Source organism: Aethina tumida, chromosome 2 (genome assembly GCF_024364675.1).
Source record: "Aethina tumida isolate Nest 87 chromosome 2, icAetTumi1.1, whole genome shotgun sequence".
Classification (NCBI taxonomy): domain Eukaryota; kingdom Metazoa; phylum Arthropoda; class Insecta; order Coleoptera; family Nitidulidae; genus Aethina; species Aethina tumida.
In genome coordinates this window covers 4675803-4695997 of record NC_065436.1, presented here as the reverse complement: position 1 = coordinate 4695997, position 20195 = coordinate 4675803, and the positions used below count along the sequence as shown (strand labels likewise).

The 20195-nt window shown below is 31.2% G+C and overlaps 3 protein-coding genes across 5 annotated transcripts in view; 1 reads left to right on the top strand and 2 right to left on the bottom strand.

The window, feature by feature from the left end:
* The window catches only part of LOC109596261 (proton-coupled amino acid transporter-like protein CG1139), a 48439-nt gene extending 37725 nt beyond the window's left edge, over positions 1-10714 (top strand). For both annotated transcript variants that reach the window (XM_049963956.1, XM_020011766.2), the window contains exons 2-5: positions 5625-5689; positions 7283-7423; positions 7484-8305; positions 8368-10714. In XM_049963956.1, coding sequence (XP_049819913.1) covers positions 5625-5689; positions 7283-7423; positions 7484-8305; positions 8368-8776 — 1437 coding nt within the window. In that variant the 3' untranslated portion in view covers positions 8777-10714. The remainder of the gene's footprint in view (positions 1-5624; positions 5690-7282; positions 7424-7483; positions 8306-8367) is intronic.
* Positions 10394-13671, bottom strand: LOC109596231 (sensory neuron membrane protein 2). 2 transcript variants are annotated; one of them, XM_049963955.1, is made up of 9 exons: positions 13531-13671; positions 12570-12730; positions 12365-12509; positions 12024-12299; positions 11740-11969; positions 11488-11684; positions 11298-11416; positions 11114-11239; positions 10394-11061 (listed from the first exon to the last, which is right to left on the bottom strand). In XM_049963955.1, exons 1-9 carry the CDS (start codon positions 13666-13668, stop codon positions 10888-10890), a joined length of 1566 nt encoding a protein of 521 aa, XP_049819912.1. In that variant the 5' UTR covers positions 13669-13671; the 3' UTR covers positions 10394-10887. The 2 variants fall into 2 exon arrangements, with proteins under 2 accessions (XP_049819912.1, XP_019867285.1); XM_020011726.2 differs by lacking the exon at positions 13531-13671 and adding an exon at positions 12941-13063.
* A 1860-nt stretch (positions 13672-15531) lies between these two features.
* On the bottom strand, positions 15532-17826 carry LOC109596232 (sensory neuron membrane protein 2). Its single transcript, XM_049963954.1, has 9 exons — positions 17679-17826; positions 17308-17468; positions 17103-17247; positions 16762-17037; positions 16478-16707; positions 16226-16422; positions 16036-16154; positions 15852-15977; positions 15532-15799 (listed from the first exon to the last, which is right to left on the bottom strand). Exons 1-9 carry the CDS (start codon positions 17808-17810, stop codon positions 15626-15628), a joined length of 1560 nt encoding a protein of 519 aa, XP_049819911.1. The 5' UTR covers positions 17811-17826; the 3' UTR covers positions 15532-15625.
* Between the last annotated feature and the right edge of the window lie 2369 nt (positions 17827-20195).

Below are 20195 nucleotides of genomic sequence, written 5' to 3'. Positions count from 1 at the left end.
TTTTCAGGCTTTGTACACGTGGTGACTGTAATTAATTGAATATCTTTAAATTCTTTAAATTTCAGTAATATAGTAAATGTTGACTTGACGTGTTTTAAAAATATTTATTTAATACTTGACACAACATTTACCTTATTTAACAACACTGTACTGATGAACTCAATTTAAACTCAATTAAAATTTCAATTTATTCATGGCATTTTCTATTTTTATCACTTCGTAATTAAAAAATACAAATTTTAATGGAAATCGAAATTATATAGATCTATAAAAATATTTATGGGCTACAATGAATAATGGTTTTACAATTTACAACTTTAAAAAACCAGTCAATACTTTCTATATCATATAACAAAATATAAACAAAAACATAATAATAATAAATCAAAATTCTAGACTTGTAAATACTAAAAGTTATCATTAAATATCTAATTTATTTTTTAAATAAACATTTTCAAGCAGAACTTTTACTAAGTACTTACTTTTTTATGTAAAACCACAAAAGGCAACTTATTTATATATTACAGTGGTTTACATAAGAGTGCCCTTCAAGTGAAAAGTATTAAAGTGTCAAAAATAAATAAAAATAACTATAAAAATTTTAGTAAAGCCAAAAATAAACATTTCAAAATATTTAAAACTAATAAATTAATAAAATATAATGTCAAAATTACATAATCAATATGAAAAATTAGAATTTGGTTATTAATTTAAACAATTGAATAAAGAAATTAAGCAACTAAATAATGATACTAACAAAATATAAAAGTAAATAAATATTTTGGTACAGAACTTTTACCTGGTACTTACATTTTTAAGTAAAACTACAAAAAGACAACTTTTTACTTATGGTACTGGTTTACAAAATATTGTCCTTCAAGTAAAATGTATTAGAGTGTCAAAAATAAATGAAAATAACTATAAAAATTTTAGTACAGCCAAAAATAAAGGTTTTAAAATATTAAAAACTTATAAATCAATAAAATATAATGTCAAAATTACATTATCAATATGAAAAACTATAATTTGGTTATTAATTTAAACAATTAAATAAAGAAACTAAGCAATTAAACAATGGTACTAACCAAATATAAAAGTAAATAAATAGTTTAGTACTGAGCTTTTACTTAGTACTTACTTTTTTAAGTAAAACCACAACTAGGCAACTTTTTATTTATGGTACTGGTTTACAAAATATTGTCCTTCAAGTAAAATGTATTAAATTGTCAAAAATAAATAAAAATAACTATAAAAATTTCAGTAAGCCAAAAATAAAGGTTTTAAAATATTAAAAACTTATAAATCAATAAAATATAATGTCAAAATTACATTATCAATATGAAAAACTATAATTTGGTTATTAATTTAAACAATTAAATAAAGAAACTAAGCAATTAAACAATGGTACTAACCAAATATAAAAGTAAATAAATAGTTTAGTACTGAGCTTTTACTTAGTACTTACTTTTTTAAGTAAAACCACAACAAGGCAACTTTTTACTTGTGGTACTGTTTTACTGAAGGTTGTCCTTCAAGTAAAATGTTCTAAATTGTTAAAAATAAATAAAAATAACTATAAAAATTACGTTTTTAAGTAAAACTACAACAAGGCAACTTTTTACTTATGGTACTGGTTTACACAAGACTGTCCTTCAAATAAAATGTATTAAAGTGTCAAAAATAAACAAAAATAATTATAAAAATTTTAGTAAAGCCCAAAATAAACGTTTCAAAATATTAAAAACTAATAAATCAATAAAATATAATGACAAAATTACATAATCAATATGAAAAACTAGAATTTAGTTATGAATTAAAACAATTTAATAAATATTTAAACTATTAAATGAAAGGTACTAACGAAACGTAAAAGCAAATAAATATTTTAGACATAACTTTTATCTGGTAGTAACAAATAACCAACTTATTTATTTATAACATTGGTTTACACAGGAGTGTCCTTCAAATGAAAAGTATTAAAGTGTAATGACTTTAAAAAATATAATAGTATAATAAGTCACGTTTAAAACATATTTATTTTTATTGTTGGGAGAAATAAATAAAAATAACAATAAAAAATAAAATAGAATTATTTTTGTCTTATCTTTAAGTTTTATGCTGTTAACAAGAGAATGTTACTAACTAATTATGTTTTTAGTGTCATATTTTTATAAAAAATCCATTTTGTGCCCTTAATATCATTGGCTCATCAAGTTTGAAGGTCCATTTTGTATTATAACCTAAGAAATGTAAGACGCTTGAAGAACCACAATTTGTGGGGTTATGTTTCTTAAGTAATTGTCACAACCTAATATAATTAAAATATTTTCAACGTTAAGACATTGAACTACTAAAGCTGAATACGAATTTAATAAATACATAATAATAATAGAAAAAATGCAGCTTCAGCACAAACTTATTGACGACTGGTTCCATCAAATCAGCTAAACAGTACGTCGGTTCCGTTTGGCCGGCACACAAAATTGCTTGTTTGGCTTGTAAGCCCGCATTTGTTTTTGTTTACCAACTGCGCAGTTGTATTCCGTCTTTCACGTGCAATTCATTATTCCTTTTCTTTTTTTTTCCATCGCACCGGGCATTGTGAATGGCCCCCTTTAGAATTCGCACATGTCACGAACCCAAAGCACCGGCACGTTCTTAGAACGAGTTTGCAGAAAACTTTCCACTGGCCAAGTGTCCGTTATCTCGGTTTCTTATGGCACTCGTTCACCGATCAAAATCGTGGTCTAGTGAAATTACTGGCGGTTCCAAATGTTCCTCTTTTTTTGTTTTTGTAACACTTTCTTCTGAGTCTTCATTAGTAGTACTAGAAGGAAGGTGATAATGGGGTTGTTACACCCAGTGGGAATGTTTAATTTAAAATTGCTAACAAACAACAATTGATCATGGTATTTAATTACAACCTTGAACACTAGGAAACTGTTAAATTACTGCGGGTAGAGTTGAATGACTGAATTTGCTTTACATGAATAAATCCAACTCCAGACAAATCTTTATCATCTTATAAGGGCCCATTTGTCTTATTCGTAGACAATTCTAGAACAAGGATAAGGATGTCAGGGTTGAATTAGCTTTTCCTGATAAAATGGGTCATCAAATTACATTTTATCTTAACAACGTGGATGCTGAACACATATTCAGTTCAGAATTACAGTTGAAACTACAAATATGACACAGAAAAATATTTTGCTGAACTTTTCTAGGTCATGGAATATTTTCAATTGAAAGCATCGATTTGATGAACCAAACAACAATTACACTTTGTTATTGTTTGTACAAATAACGTGTCCCTCAAACAAAACTCCAAACACCGACACTTTATTATTATTGGTCTTGAAAAATTGTTGGGGGCTGTTAACTTTTAAAGACCCTCAGGGTCAGTTACCTCTTCGTGCAGTTTTATGAATTCATAGACCTTTTAAGATGCCATTGTTAGAAGAATGTTAAAAAGGCCGTTTTTATTGTGGCTTCAATGCCAATTCTGTTTATGGCTGAAAAATGAAAAACAATACCGGTAATCCTTTTACAGCGTCTGGTTTTGCACTAACAGAAACTAGACTCGGCTTGGTTTGATTAGAAAGCTTAGGACTTTTAATTGTATCCTTGTAAAACAATTTTAAATTGGCTCAAATCATCTAAACTGTTGGTTAATTGTTATTATCAGACTCTAGACTAATTTACACTCATTCATTATTACTTCTCGTTGTATAAAAAATGGTTTTTAAGTATTAGGGAGACGTGCCATTTGTCAGCTTATTGAGCAACTCGAAGGCCAAAGTCATTTTAAGGCTATTGTGACTTGTTTACTTCAGCCTAACACCAAACCTATCATTTATGAAGATCAACTATATTAGACAAAGACATGTTGAGGACAGAAGTAGAAGCTAATCCATGTCAAATAGTTGAAAAACACTTAAACAACCTTGGTCGACCATCCAGGAACGTTTAGTAGATTGGACAAATAAGCAAAGTATGTGTTTGGGTCTTCCATAACGTGTCTGAAGAGGATAAAGTCAACTGATCACCTGAGATGACAAATGGGTTCCATAAGATACCACCAAGTACTGCGAAGATGGGTTTACATCCCAAAGAGGTACTTCTGTGTTTCTGGTGAAGTATTGGAGGAATTGTTCACTTTGAAGTGCTGAAACCTGAACAAACTGTCAAAGAAGACCTTTATTGTGAACATATCATTCAGGAAGATCAAATATATTAGACAAAGACATGTTGAGAACAGAAGTAGAAGCTAATCCATGTCAAATAGTTGAAAAACACTTAAACAACCTTGGTCGACCATCCAGGAATGTTTAGTAGATTGGACAAATAAGCAGAGCATATATTTGGGTCCTCTATAACCTGTCTGAAGAGGACATAGCCAACTGATAACCTCAGATGACAAATGGGTCCTATATGATACCACCAAGTACTGCGAAGATGGATTTACATTCCAAAGCGGTGCTTCTGTGTTTTTGATGAAGTATTGGAGGAATTGTTCACTTTGAAGTGCTGAAAACTGAACAGTGAACCAATATTTATCAATCTTTTCCAGTGTGCTTGATGAACACTGGAAAAGATTGAGTAATTGGGGTGGGAGGTACTACTTCATCATCATGCACCCTCAGATTCCCATTTATTCTGATCCCCACAACGTTTTCTTAGTGGTTTAGTGTCCAAAATGTCTCCTGGAGACAAAAACTAATTGATTTTTATGCGTTCTGATTGAAATAAAGGCTAATTCGTTTGTATTTAATGTGAAAAAGCTCCGGTTCTCCTAATATTAAACGACGCATTTGCTTTTTAAATGATTGTAGTACTATAAGTTCAAATTCCAACAAATTGTGTGTGTTTGGGTCCTCCATAACCTGTCTGAAGAGAACAAAGATGACAAATGGGTCCCATATGATACCACCAAGTACTGCGAAGATGGGTTTATATCTCAAAGAGGTGCTTCTGTGTTTTTGGTGGAATATTGGAGGTACTGAAACCTGAACAAACTGTTAAAGCTGATCCTTATTGTGAACAAATGGATCCAGTGAACCAATATTTAGTCTGGTATATTTGGTGATTGCCCACAAGACATAAACAGTGTGCTTGATGAACACTGGAAGAGATTTATAAGTTGGGGTGGGAGGTACTACTTCATCCACCATATTCACCCTATATTGCACCTTCACATTTCCATTTATTCTGATCTCCACAACATTTTCTTAATGGTTTAGTATCCAAAATACCTCCTCAAAAATTAATTGATTTTTATGGGTGCTGATTGAAATAAAGACTAATTCGTTTGTATTTATTGTAAAAAATCTCCGGTACTCCTAACATTAAACGACGCATTTGCTTTTTAAATGACTATAGTACAATGAGTTCAAATTCCAACAAATTGAATGAATTTTTGTTGTGCAGTTATAAATTATGCCAACGCCGATAGTTTAAATAGAAAAGTTTGTGACCTCTAAAGTACTGCGCGTTTAGTTTATTGCAAAACACAATAATAATTATTATTAGAACATATTTTTTACGGTGCACTGGTTTAATGAACCATCAAAGTATTGTGTCGGCAGTTTGTTAGTTATGTTAATGGTTCCGTTTTTGATTTTCAGCCACAACTAATTGCCCAAGTAGACCAGAAATCGGGTGGCGTAAACACACAAGTCGTCATGACTAAGTAAGTAATAAAGCTCCAAGGTGCTAAAAACCTTATCAATTCATTCACCGACCATCACTATGCTTCTTATTGAAGGTATTCAAATTTAATTAATTTAGTAATATTTTCTTAAACAACAAGCAAAATATAAATATTATTTAATTTGGTGATTGGAATTTGCATATAGTTATTATATTTCATTATAGTTTTATGTTAATTTTTACTTATATATTTGTGATATATATATTGAGCAACCATGTATATCTGCTGGCATTAATCTTAGGACGCTTCTCTCTTTTTGTCTGACGCAAGGTACAATCCACTAAGCCACATATCACTGTCACGTTTTTGGTGACTGTTTTGCAACAATATTTGCACAATTAATAACAGAACAAGATAAAATTTTATTAGTAAAATCAATAATTTCCCCCAATAACAGCCCGATTATCAGTTTATCAGTACTGTGGTACAAATCCACCGTCCTAATTTGTATCTTGCGACAGTTTCTGTTTAATTTATTAACTAAAATTCAGTGAATGAATGAGTCCATTAATTTACATCAAAATTCACATACATATTTATCCTTTGAATCACTTTTAAGCTGTCATTAGTCACCTCCATATTAAGTTGTTCTGTTCAAATTCCTTAATTACAAACTTAAGAGGTATCTTAGTGAATTGTACTTTGTCTTTTTTCTGTGTGCGATACCAACCGACCTTTTGGTCACTACTAATCACATTCTGCATTAGATTTTAAGCCATATTTCGTAGCCAGATTAGCGATGACAATCCGACGTACAAATACAAATTAGGGGCCGTTCAGCATTTATACATGGTTTAGACCTAGTGTTGTTTTGATTATATTTTGTAAGTTTTGTAAGATTGTTGGCAATTGGCAATTGCCGGGATGTCAGAAGAAAACTGCCGTCGTGACGGAGGTTCGCCGCCATCGCTGATTTTTTAATTCGCGATGTGTGGATAAACAAATGAAGAGCTGCGGGAATCATAGGACGACCAACGGTACAATTACATTTACTTATAAATTTTATCAAAAAAGTACCTCTTTTGTTCAGAAAATGTATGTTTACTGTACAAGTTTTATTCCTTTCTTCAGTTGCTGAACGTAATTATTTTATTATTTTATTATTTTTTTACACACAATCAACACATCCATCACTCACGTGCATATCTTCCAATTTATCATGTCCTTCCTCACAACCTGAAATGCCTTCAACAGTTTTTTGAGCTAAGCTAACTTAAAGTATTTTGTTCCTTTTTTTATTTTTTTGATGCAGTATTATTTCGTTGTTGTTTTATTTATTGCTATTAATTGTTTCTTGTCTTCAATGTTGTACACACACACTTTAAACAATTCTTTTACATGATAGTCCTATTCCAGAGTCTGGCGGTAATCGAAACAAGGCATTTTCCTCAATCCCACAAACTCATTGGTCATCAATCAGTCATTAAATTTCCCCCCGTATTAAGAGTACAAATAATTAAGTTAAAGCAATAAGTATTATTTTTTAACTCACTAACAAGTCTTAACACTCCTCCATAAGTTACTAACTGATTGTCAAAGTGGAAGGCACGTTCTAATTCGGCTCATTTACAGCTATAAGAGTAACAAACATGAGGTGCCAGCCCAATCAGCAAACGGATCAACCGTCCCACTGGTTCTGGGAAATCCGAATATTGATCCGGAAGCTGGAGATTATGATCCCTTCCAACATCGGAACGTCTCCCATCCAACATCGTAAGTTTTGTTACTTGTTAGGTTAAAGTAAGTGGGTGTTGATTAATGTGTTTGTTTTAGTGATCTGGACACCCTCATCCACTTACTGAAAGGTAGCCTCGGGTCCGGCATCTTGTCGATGCCTTTGGCCTTCGCCAACTCCGGTCTGTATTTCGGTCTGGCGTCCACCTTCGTGGTCGGTTTCATTTGCACCTACTGCGTGCACATGCTAGTCAGAAGTGCCCACTCGTTGTGCCGGCGGATGCGAGTGCCCATGTTGGGCTTCGCCGACGTGGCCGAAACGGCCTTCCTCGCCGGTCCCAAGCCCTTCCACCAATGGGCCAAGTTCGCCAAAGCGTGCATCAACCTGTTCCTGGTGATCGACCTCTTAGGGTGCTGCTGCATCTACGTGGTCTTCGTCGCCAGGAACGTCAAACAAGTCGTCGACTACTACGCCCCTGAACACGAGCTCGACACCAGATATTACATGGCCCTTTGTCTGCCTTTGCTCCTACTCTTCAACACCATCAAAAAGCTCAAGTACCTCGCCCCCTTCTCCATGATCGCCAACATCCTGATGGCCGTCGGAATGGGCATCACCTTCTATTACATCTTCAACGAAATCCCCAACCACCCCATCGACAGTAGGGAGGTCATGGTCGAGCCCATTCACTGGCCCATGTTCTTCGGCACCGTCATCTTCGCTTTGGAAGGTATCGGTGTAGTTATGCCCCTCGAAAACAACATGAAAAACCCCACCCATTTCATTGGGTGCCCCAGTGTGTTGAACATCGGCATGTTCTGCGTCATTTGCCTTTACTCTTCGGTCGGTTTCTTTGGTTATTGGGTGTACGGGCCGGAAACTGAGGGCAGCATCACCCTGAATCTGCCCAAGGATGAAATGTAAGTTACTATTAATTAAGTTTTAATTCGTTGTTAATTATTAATTATAACCTATATTGCAGTTTGGCCCAGTCTGTAAAAATAATGATTGCCATTGCTGTATTCTTAACCTATGCCCTTCAGTTCTACGTGCCCATGGAAATTATCTGGAAGGCCATGAAAAATAGCTACCAAAACCCCAAAATGGCTGAACGTGTCATCCGTTACTCCCTTATTGTGTTGACGGTGGTGATAGCTATTTGCGTCCCCAATTTGGGCGGCTTCATCAGTTTGGTGGGGGCAGTTTGCCTGTCCATGCTGGGCATGATCTTCCCCGCTATCATTGACACGGTAACCAACTACGAAGACCCCGGACTGGGCGTATTCAAATGGAGATTGGTGAAGAACATTCTCCTCATCGCATTCGGTTTGATAGGTTTCGTATTCGGCACTTACGTCAGTATAAAGGAGATCATTCAGGACTTTAAATAATTTATTAATTTTAACATATATAGCGACATCTAGCGTCCCATTACAGGGAGTCGAGGAAAACGATCTGGGTTTCACCAACGTACATATATTAACAAGATTAGCTCATAACTAATGTGTTTGTTTCAGTTTCAACTTAAGTCTCTTGTTAATATATGGGTACCCTTGGTTCGAACCGGCTGGAACCCGGTAGTTTTTGCCATCATTTAGAATTTCTAAATTGGAAATTTATCTCAGTTTGAGATGTAAAATTGGGTGGGCAAGCCCCAAAAAAACTATTACATTATAAATCTCATCAAAGTAAAAAGGTTTTTTTAATTTTCTCGAATGTTGAGCTTTAAGCTCCAAATTATTGATAAACTTTCAACGTCAAGACTCCCTGCTGAACGTAATTTAAAACATTTAATATAAACAAACAAGTGTTAATCAGGTATTGTTAACAATTTTGTGGGACGATTAGATGTAATACAAAGCATCGTAGAAAAAAAAAAAAGTAGACTGCAAGTTCGAACTGTGATTTTTTCCAACAGGTAGAACAAGATCTTATTCAGTAAACCGAAATTCCGCCATTCATTCAGCTAATAAATTGATCAATCATTATATTTTTGTAAGGATTATATGGAAATATCGAATTCTGTTTTCTTGCTAATTCATCTAATGTTTGTCTCTCATATTTCCTCATCAAAAGTCAAAATAGTGAGAATTTTTTCAGCCATCCATCTATTACATGTATATTATTGTGATTTTTAGAAGTAGTTTTCGAATAGTGAGCTCAAATTATAGTGTCAACTTGTTAGTGTTCATTACTTTATACTATATTTTTAATTTTTATGTTTATCCAATAAGTGCCATCATAAAAGTTATAAATGTAGCAACCATAATAGTTATTAATGTTATTGAACTTGATAGACACATCCCCCTAAAAACACCATGTGGCCTTAATAGTCAAAAAATATATGTAAATATTAAAATTAACTAAACCATATTAAATTAATTTAAGTGTCTAACATTGCAATTGGTCCCTTTGATTAAAATCAAAAGAAGCTTAACAGATTTGATTAACGTACAGCAGTTCAATAGCACTAATTGCTCCATAGAATTAAGTTTTATTTTTTCCCAGGCTCAATTATTTATAGAATAATGTGAAGAAGTGACTCCACGTTTTGTCAGTAGTAGTCATTCCTACTTTATTTATTGATTTCAATAGGATTGGTTAATATTATTTATAGTGGTGATGATTCTACTGGCAAAGTTATTTTTGGATATCTTTAATTATGTTTAAAATTACAGATAGTACATCGAATGCAGTATTGAACACTTGCAACCTAACACAATAAGTAACAGTATTTGGTTCCAAAGGAACTGTTTTTTGGTGCCTTATTCAAACCAAAATCTGGATTTTTTTGTCCAGGCCAGAAGAATTTAATGTTATTTATGAAAAACAGGGTTGGTTTAAAAAATTTTTCAAATGTTCCTTATTGACACAGACAGCTCAGGTGTACTAAATACTTTTTTATTTTTATTTCTGATTGGATTTTTTTTAATGTTGTTAATGTATTTTTATTATTGTTTATTATATAATTTATTATCAGTATTTCTTATATTTAAAAAATCAGGAAAAAAGTTGTCTGTGTGAAGAACCTATTGAACTAAATTTTTTTTATATAAAGACCTTAATAAATATGTTTATGTTATATAAATGTATTTTTAATTGTCTTTATATAATTAATATTTAATTTCACTTCTAAATTCCTGTACTTAGTATTTTAAGAAATTGTGGCTAACATCAATTACATCTATCAAAAAAAATACCTAATACTCAATGCAAGAATTTAGAATAGTTAATAAATTTGAGTCAATAATTCCCAAAAATTTTGTTATGATATTATGTAATTATTTCATATACATATATGACCACAATAAAGGTTGTTTTCAATACAATGTGTTTCTTTACATTTCGACTTAATAAATATAAAAAACTAAGATAGTATTGTTAGTATTACTTAATTTATTGTTTACCAATACAAAATGAGATTATTTGAGTGTCTTGCTGTGCAAGAAATTTTATCTATATGTACATGACACCACCAGTATTTATTGATACAATAAATTACCTAAACTTGAAAATATCGACCTTTTACAACATTCACGCCCAAAAGAAATCCGAAAAATACCAAAAATATAGATGTCACAACAATGATGGAGATTTTGGCAATGTTACCCAAGTTAACTTTGCTGAAGTAGTCGTCATTAAGTTTATCCACATATTTTGGGGGTAATTTCATAGACTGTAAAAAATAAATGTTAATAAAAATTTACATAAATCACTAGAAATGTTACCTCTTCAACCCACAGCATTGGATAAACTACTTTCGGAAGATTTTTGGCCACGTCAATCGTGTCATCGGGCTTAAGTACCATGTTCAATTGGAGTCGTTTGGCTCCTTGAAGTGGTGTACCAGTATTCTGAAATGGTGCATCTTAGTATACTCCATAATTAAATTTAGAAATAGTAATTGCTTACCGGTTCTACGTTAAGAAACAACATGTGCTTGTCTGGATCAGGACTAAGTCCCTTAACTCCGTCGAGATATTTGTCGTCAGCCCAGAGAAAGTGAGGTAGTGAGAACAAAAGGGGTGAACCTAAACCCAACAAGAAGAAAATGTTTAAAATTAAAAAATAGGCACGTAGACGTTTTGAGTAGATTACTGACCTACACATGATTGCATATCTATTACTCCATCTAAGTAACAATTGTCTTCGTTATTGATGTCGGACGTTTTCTGTATGCAAAAGCAGTCCTCCTCTGCAGTCGAAGTTGAGTATCTGTAGGTATTTTTGTTGGATTGAAATCTGTATCCTTCTATATCACTATAAGTTTGTTGTCCACTGCGTTCAAGGTACACCACCCTAAAATATTAATATGTAAAATATAAACCTTTTATTACTTGAAGATTGTTACTACCTGCAGATGTCTGTATTAAATATGTCCACCCCATCCAAGTCTCCAACTTTAGGAGGATATATTGTCGAATCAGTGCCTCGTACTTTAGAGCAAGTTTCATTGTTTGTCGAAGACGCTGATCCCCAGAAATCCGTATCTGTACTATTGTTCCATTCTTGAATTGTTCCCAAGAGTGAAGAATCTGAGATTCCTCTGTTTACTGTGTATACACCATCGTTTCTAGCTGCTTTCTTTAAAAAATAAATGAGGTAAAATACATCGATATCTAATATGGTGATACTTACATATTCAAAAAATGAAAAATATAATATATCATTTTCTTCTCGAACAGTTTTAAGGACACTAGCTTGCTGTGTAACTGTATCAAGAACAAGATTACACACAATAATCTCAAGAGTAGGTAAATCGTTGCAAGAATTTTTCTTTGCGAATGGAATACCATTAAATAACAAATCCTTTACTTTCACCGTAATAAAAAGACCGTTAATATCTTGGAAAACCTTGTATATATACTTATTAAGAAAGCCTTTTTGAAGTGATTCTGCCTGTTGAATGGTTGCCTAAAAATAATATAAATACGTAAGTTCAATAATTGAAATAAGTTAGTTGTAAGTTGAAAACTGACCAGCAGCACGGGATTCAGTACTGTTACTTCCGTGTTGTCACTGGCAACAGATTCATCTTCAAAGAATTCAAATGTTAAATTTTGCGTGTACGAAACCGTGTCAGTTTCTGAATCTGTTTCGAGGATCGTCTTTTTCCGATATTCCCTAAGACATTGAGTTTTAATTAAAATTTGTTTTATTATTAGTTAATTTAATAAAACTCACTTGTAAACGAAAGGTCCAGTTTCCTTTAGTTCAGGCTTTGCTCCATTGTTTAATACATCATCCTTGTTAAGAATTTGGAAAATGTATACTCTAAAATCAATTGGAAATGGTGTTTCGACAAATCTATCCCATTGTTCAGTCCCCTCTTCAAGTCTGACACTCTATATATAAATTGTAACAAAAAATTATTATTATATAATGTTAGTTATTAGTTGGAGGACTAATTAAAAATATGTTTACAACACTATGATTTATCTAATAAAGTATCATTAATCCTACAAGTGTTGTTTTTGTTCCATGAAAATAATTTATGGCCATCATAATTTCGGAAACTTAATTATAAATCAATATAAATCAATATTAAAACATACCGTCCGCACTTGCATTTCTATAATTTTGGGCAGCCCATAAAATCCAAATACTAGGCCACCCGTAAGTAGCTCCAAAAAAATTTCGAAAATAATGCTAAGTGACCTGATCGAAAATCATTTTAACAAGACATATTTGTAAATATTTGGCACGAGCTACAATTTTGTACTAATATCAAAAGATTATAGTAGTATCAATTTATTGTAAACACATCTGATAGGTTTATAACTATATTTAGATAGATATTGATTGGCATTGTTTTGTAAAAGGCTTAAGGTACAATGGTCATCGTTATCGCCGCATAAAAATATGTTTGTAAATTGCCATTTTTTAATTTAATTAAATTCTATTGGTTCACCAGCAAAAAGTTGATTCAAAAGAAACTCCTTGAATTATTGGAAAAATATTTTTTATCATGACTTCTGGACACCCTGTGTATGTAATTTGAGTGACATTCTAATATTAATGTCCAACGTCAAAATTTCTTATGAGTTTTCTTTACTTTTAAAGAACAAATGAAATTGACTGGAATGGCAGTTTTATGCAAATACCTCTAATAATAATCTACAATATCAATTTAATTGTTACATACCGTTCGGACTTGCATCTCAACAATTTTCGGTAGGCCATAGTATCCAAAAACTAACCCTCCAGTAAACAACACCAAAAATATTACGAAAATAACACATAAAGCCTTGGTGGAAAAATATGTCAATAATTTATTAAACATATTTAATAATTTAATATTTTCAGTTCGACCTGCAGATATACACTAAAATTGGTATAATAAAGGGAGATGATTTTATTATAAACAGGTCCTGATGTTATCTTGTAATCATTATTTGAAGTGCTAAATGCTCCATCCAATTGCATTGCATTTTTTTGAAGGGATTGTGACGTAGAGTGGTCAGCAATATTGTTTTTTGCACATTTTTGTTCTTATCGCAGCGATACCCATGTAAAAATAATCTGATAATTTTTCAATTAGAACTGCATAAACTGTTGATATCACCTGCAAAGTCAAGTGGTAGAGGTGCTATAGTACTGGCTATATTCTCATTTGCCTTTAAGTGTTAGTAAGATCTTTCCTGAACAGATAATCAGAGAAAAATCGTGTCCTCATCTTTTATAGTAGAATAATACTATTAATACTTTGGAATTGTGTAGTGAAAAAGTTCTAAAAGCTTAACGACAGAATCTTTGGTTGTTACCAAGCCTTAATTGAATATTTCAGTTGTTTCTATGTTATTTTATATTTGAATTTTTCTCATTTTTGCCAAATAATGTATTAGTGTGATTTTAACACATATTACTTACATGTTGGAATATGGTTTGATATGAACATATGGGCCCCATATACAGAGTACATTTTGAAATGAATATCTTTCATATGTTGTATGAACAATTTAGCTGAATAAATTATATTTGGTGAGATTTCGTGTAAGAATTAAATAATTATTAAGGAAATTATTACTAAACAATTTGAAGTTTTTATGGATATTCTTCTAGAGTTCTTGAAGGTTCCATCATTATTATGCAATTATGTGTAAATTATGGTAATAATTTGATGTACCTGTTTAAATTTAATTGTTTCTGTTATTGATTTTTATCAATTAATTATCAGGTGCCTCTATTTAAGTTATTGTTTGTCATCCCAACTCTTCCAATAGGCATGAATTAGCCTAAATCTTGTTCTTAAATTAGCAATTATTAAGATTATTGATAGATAAAATGTCAGTGGTAATTATTCATATTTTATTTATTGATTTCAATAGGATTGGTTAATATTATTTAAATTTCATTCAAACATTTATAGTGCTGATGATTCTACTGCCAAAATTATTTTTGGATCTTTAATTATGTTTAAAATTACAGATAGTACATCCACTGCAGTATTGAATACTTGTAATCTAACAGAATAAGTAACAGTATTTGGTTCCAAAAGAACTGTTTTTCGGTGCCTTATTCAAACCAAAATCTGGATTTTTTGTCCATGCCAGAAGATTTTAATGTTATTTATGAAAAACATGGTTGGTTTAAAAAAATTTTCAAATGTTCCTTATTGACACAGACAGCTCAGGTGTACTAAACACTTTTTATTTTTATTTATGACTGTTTTTTTAATGTTGTTAATGTATTTTTATAATTGTTTATTATATAATTTATTATCAGTATTTCTTATATTTAAAAAATCAGGAAAAAAGTTGTCTGTGGGAAGAAACTATTGAACTATTTTTTTTTTATATAAAGACTAACTAAATATGTTTATGTTATATAAATATAATTTTAATTGTCTTTATATAATTAACATTTAATTTCACTTCTAAATTCCTGTACTTAGTATTTTAAGAAATTATGGCTACATCAATTACATCTTTCAAAAAAACCTAATACTCCATACAAGAATTTAGAATAGTTAATAAATTTGAGTCAATAATTCCCCAAAATTTTGTTATGATATTATGTAATTATTTCAAATACATATATGACCATAATAAAGGTTGTTTTCAATACAATTTGTTTCTTTTCATTTCGAGATAATACATATAATTAAAACTAGTATATTTTAGTATTACTTAATTTATTTTTTACCAATACAAAATGAGATTATTTGAGTGTCTTGCTCTGCAAGAAATTTTATCTATATGTACATGACTTCATCAGTATTTATTGATGCAATAAATTACCTAAACTTGAAAATTTCGACCTTTTACAACTTTCACGCCCAAAAGAACTCCGAAAAATACCATCAATATAGATGTCACAACAATGATGGAGATTTTGGCGATGTTACCCAAGTTAACTTTGCTGAAGTAGTCGTCATTAAGTTTATCCACGTATTTTGGAGGTAATTTCATAGACTGTAAAAAATAAATGTTAATAAAAATTTACATAAATCACTAGAAATGTTACCTCTTCAACCCACAGCATTGGATAAACTACTTTCGGAAGATTTTTGGCCATGTCAATCTTTTCATCGGGCTTAAGCACCATGTTCAATTGGAGTCGTTTGGCTCCTTGAAGTGGTGTGCCAGTATTCTGAAATGGTGCATCTTAGTATACTCCATAATTAAATTTAGAAATAGTAATTGCTTACCGGTTCTACGTTAAGGAACAACATATGTTTGTCTGGATCAGGACTAAGTCCCTTAACTCCGTCGAGATATTTGTCGTCAGCCCAGAGAAAGTGAGGTAGTGAAAACAAAAGGGGTGAACCTAAACCCAACAAGAAGAAAATGTTTAAAATTAAAAAATAGGCACGTAGACGTTTTGAGTAGATTACTGACCTACACATGATTGCATATCTATTACTCCATCTAAGTAACAATTGTCTTCGTTATTGATGTCGGACGTTTTCTGTATGCAAAAGCAGTCCTCCTCTGCAGTCGAAGTTGAGTATCTGTAGGTATTTTTGTTGGATTGAAATCTGTATCCTTCTATATCACTATAAGTTTGTTGTCCACTGCGTTCAAGGTACACCACCCTAAAATATTAATATGTAAAATATAAACCTTTTATTACTTGAAGATTGTTACTACCTGCAGATGTCTGTATTAAATATGTCCACCCCATCCAAGTCTCCAACTTTAGGAGGATATATTGTCGAATCAGTGCCTCGTACTTTAGAGCAAGTTTCATTGTTTGTCGAAGACGCTGATCCCCAGAAATCCGTATCTGTACTATTGTTCCATTCTTGAATTGTTCCCAAGAGTGAAGAATCTGAGATTCCTCTGTTTACTGTGTATACACCATCGTTTCTAGCTGCTTTCTTTAAAAAATAAATGAGGTAAAATACATCGATATCTAATATGGTGATACTTACATATTCAAAAAATGAAAAATATAATATATCATTTTCTTCTCGAACAGTTTTAAGGACACTAGCTTGCTGTGTAACTGTATCAAGAACAAGATTACACACAATAATCTCAAGAGTAGGTAAATCGTTGCAAGAATTTTTCTTTGCGAATGGAATACCATTAAATAACAAATCCTTTACTTTCACCGTAATAAAAAGACCGTTAATATCTTGGAAAACCTTGTATATATACTTATTAAGAAAGCCTTTTTGAAGTGATTCTGCCTGTTGAATGGTTGCCTAAAAATAATATAAATACGTAAGTTCAATAATTGAAATAAGTTAGTTGTAAGTTGAAAACTGACCAGCAGCACGGGATTCAGTACTGTTACTTCCGTGTTGTCACTGGCAACAGATTCATCTTCAAAGAATTCAAATGTTAAATTTTGCGTGTACGAAACCGTGTCAGTTTCTGAATCTGTTTCGAGGATCGTCTTTTTCCGATATTCCCTAAGACATTGAGTTTTAATTAAAATTTGTTTTATTATTAGTTAATTTAATAAAACTCACTTGTAAACGAAAGGTCCAGTTTCCTTTAGTTCAGGCTTTGCTCCATTGTTTAATACATCATCCTTGTTAAGAATTTGGAAAATGTATACTCTAAAATCAATTGGAAATGGTGTTTCGACAAATCTATCCCATTGTTCAGTCCCCTCTTCAAGTCTGACACTCTATATATAAATTGTAACAAAAAATTATTATTATATAATGTTAGTTATTAGTTGGAGGACTAATTAAAAATATGTTTACAACACTATGATTTATCTAATAAAGTATCATTAATCCTACAAGTGTTGTTTTTGTTCCATGAAAATAATTTATGGCCATCATAATTTCGGAAACTTAATTATAAATCAATATAAATCAATATTAAAACATACCGTCCGCACTTGCATTTCTATAATTTTGGGCAGCCCATAAAATCCAAATACTAGGCCACCCGTAAGTAGCACCAAAAAAATTCCGAAAATAATGCTAAGTGATCTGATCGAAAACCATTTTAACAAAGACATATTTGTAAATATTTAGCACGAGCTACAATTTTGTACTAACATCAAAAGATTATAGTAGTATCAATTTATTATAAACACATCTGATAGGTTTATAACTATATTTATCTCAAGTGATAGATATTGATTGGGATTGTTTTTGTAAAAGGCTTAAGGTACAATGGTCATCGTTATCGCCATACAAAAAATATGTTTCTAAACTGCCATTTTTTAATTTAATTAAATTCTATTGGTTCACCAGCAAAAAGTTGATTCAAAAGTAACTCCTTGAATTATTGCAAAAATATTTTTTTATCATCACTTCTGGACACCCTGTATATGTAATTTGAGTGACATTCTAATATTAATGTCCAACGTCAAAATTTCTTATGAGTTTTCTTTACTTTTAAAGAACAAATGAAATTGACTGGAATGGCAGTTTTATACAAATGTCTCTAATAATAATCTGAAATATCAATTTAATTGTTACTTACCGTTCGGACTTGCATCTCAACAATTTTCTGTAGGCCATAGAATCCAAAAACTAACCCTCCAGTAAACAACACCAAAAATATTACGAAAATAACACACAAAGCCTTGGTGGAAAAATATGTCAACAATTTATTAAACATATTTAATAATTTAATATTTTCAGTTCGACCTACAGATGTACACTAAAATTGCCATAATAAAGTGATGATTTTATTATAAACAGGTCCTGATGTTATCTTGTAATCATTATTTGAAGTGGTAAATGCTCCATCCAATTGCATTGAGTTTTTTTGTTGGGATTGTGACGTAGAATGGTCAGTAATATTGTTTTTTTCACATTTTTGTTCTAATCGCAGCGATACCCATGTAAAAATAATCTGATAATTTCCCAATTAGAACTGCATAAACTGTTGATATCACATGCAAAGTCAAGTGATAGAGGTACTATAGTACTGGCTAATTCTCATTTGCCTTTAAGTGTTAGTAAGATCTTTCATGAACAGATAATTGGAGAAAAGTCTTGTCCTCATCTTTTATAGTAGAATAATATTATTAATACTTCGGAATTGTGTAGTGAAAAAGTTCTAAATGCTTAACGACAGAATCTTAATTGAGTATTTCAGTTGTTTCTGTGTTATTTTATATTTGAATTTTTGTCATTTTTGCTAAAAGATGTATTGATGTGATTTTAACACATTACTTATTTCATATAAGTTGGAATATGGTTTGATATGGACATATGGGCCCCACATACAGAGTATATTTTGGATTAAATAGTTATTAAGGAAATCATTGCTAAAGAATTTGAAATTTCTATGGACATTCTTCTGGAGTTCTTAAAGGTACCATCATTATGTGTAAATTATGGTAATAATTTGATGTACATGTTTAAATTTAATTGTTTCTGTTATTGACTTTCATCAATTGATTGCCAAGTTCCTCTATTTAAGTTATTGTTTGTTATCCCAACTCTGTCCATTGGCACGAATTACCTTAAATCTCGTTCATAAATTAATAATTATTATGATTATTGACAGATAAAATTTATTTATATTAATTACAATATCAAAAATATCCACCACAAAAGTTGAAAAAACTGTATAAATATAGTATTTCCTTTAACTAGTAGACATACTTTGTGGGGGTAACTACTCCAATGGTCTAATTTATTTACACTGACTCCAAGTATGACCTTTGTGCAAGGCTTGTCAGGCTACTGAAGTCGAACTTCTAAAAATAAAATGTACGTGTGAATTATGTTTGTTGTAATGAATTAATGTACTTTGAATTGGGCGTGTCCCTGGAGTAAATAATATGTAATATGTTAAGTAACACTGCAGTGTAAGAAATAGTCTTGTCCTTCTCTATTACTGCCTAATTATGTCAAAATCTTTTTAGACTTTCATATACTTCAATGTATTAACTTTCTATAGTTGGTTGTTACTAAGCCTTAATTGAGGATATTAATTGTTTTTCTGTTATTTTATATTTGAATTATTTCTCATTTTTTCTAAAAAATGTACTGATATGAGTTTGATACATATTTCTTACATTTCATATATATAAGTTAGAGTATGGTTTGATAAGAACATATGGGTGTCTCAATCTGATACAGAGTATATTTTCAAATGTATTAAGTATACCCTGTTACTTTGTTATGTTGTATGAACAACTTAAATGAGCAATTTAATTTGTTAAGCTTATTAAGGAAATTATCACTAAAGAATTTGAAGATTCTATAAACATTTTTCTGGAATTGTTGAAGGTACCATCATTATTATGCCATCATGTTTAAATTATGGTAATAATTTGAACAATTTGTTTAAATTTAATTAATCGATTAATTACCAGGTGCCTCTATTTAAGTTATTGTTTTGTCATCTCAACTCTGCAAATTGGCACGAATTATTAAGATTA

Excerpts from the sequence above, each read along its gene's own strand:
- LOC109596232 (XM_049963954.1), bottom strand. The coding sequence starts at position 17,810 with ATGTCTTTGTTAAAATGGTTTTCGATCAGATCACTTAGCATTATTTTC. Across the intron at positions 16,423-16,477 it reads TTTAATACAGACATCTGCAG|GGTGGTGTACCTTGAACGCA; the intron begins GTAGTAACAATC and ends TTAATATTTTAG. Across the intron at positions 15,978-16,035 it reads TGTTCCTTAACGTAGAACCG|AATACTGGCACACCACTTCA; the intron begins GTAAGCAATTAC and ends GCACCATTTCAG.
- LOC109596231 (XM_049963955.1), bottom strand. The coding sequence starts at position 13,668 with ATGTTTAATAAATTATTGACATATTTTTCCACCAAGGCTTTATGTGTT. Across the intron at positions 11,970-12,023 it reads ATTTTTCATTTTTTGAATAT|AAAGCAGCTAGAAACGATGG; the intron begins GTAAGTATCACC and ends TATTTTTTAAAG. Across the intron at positions 11,685-11,739 it reads TTTAATACAGACATCTGCAG|GGTGGTGTACCTTGAACGCA; the intron begins GTAGTAACAATC and ends TTAATATTTTAG.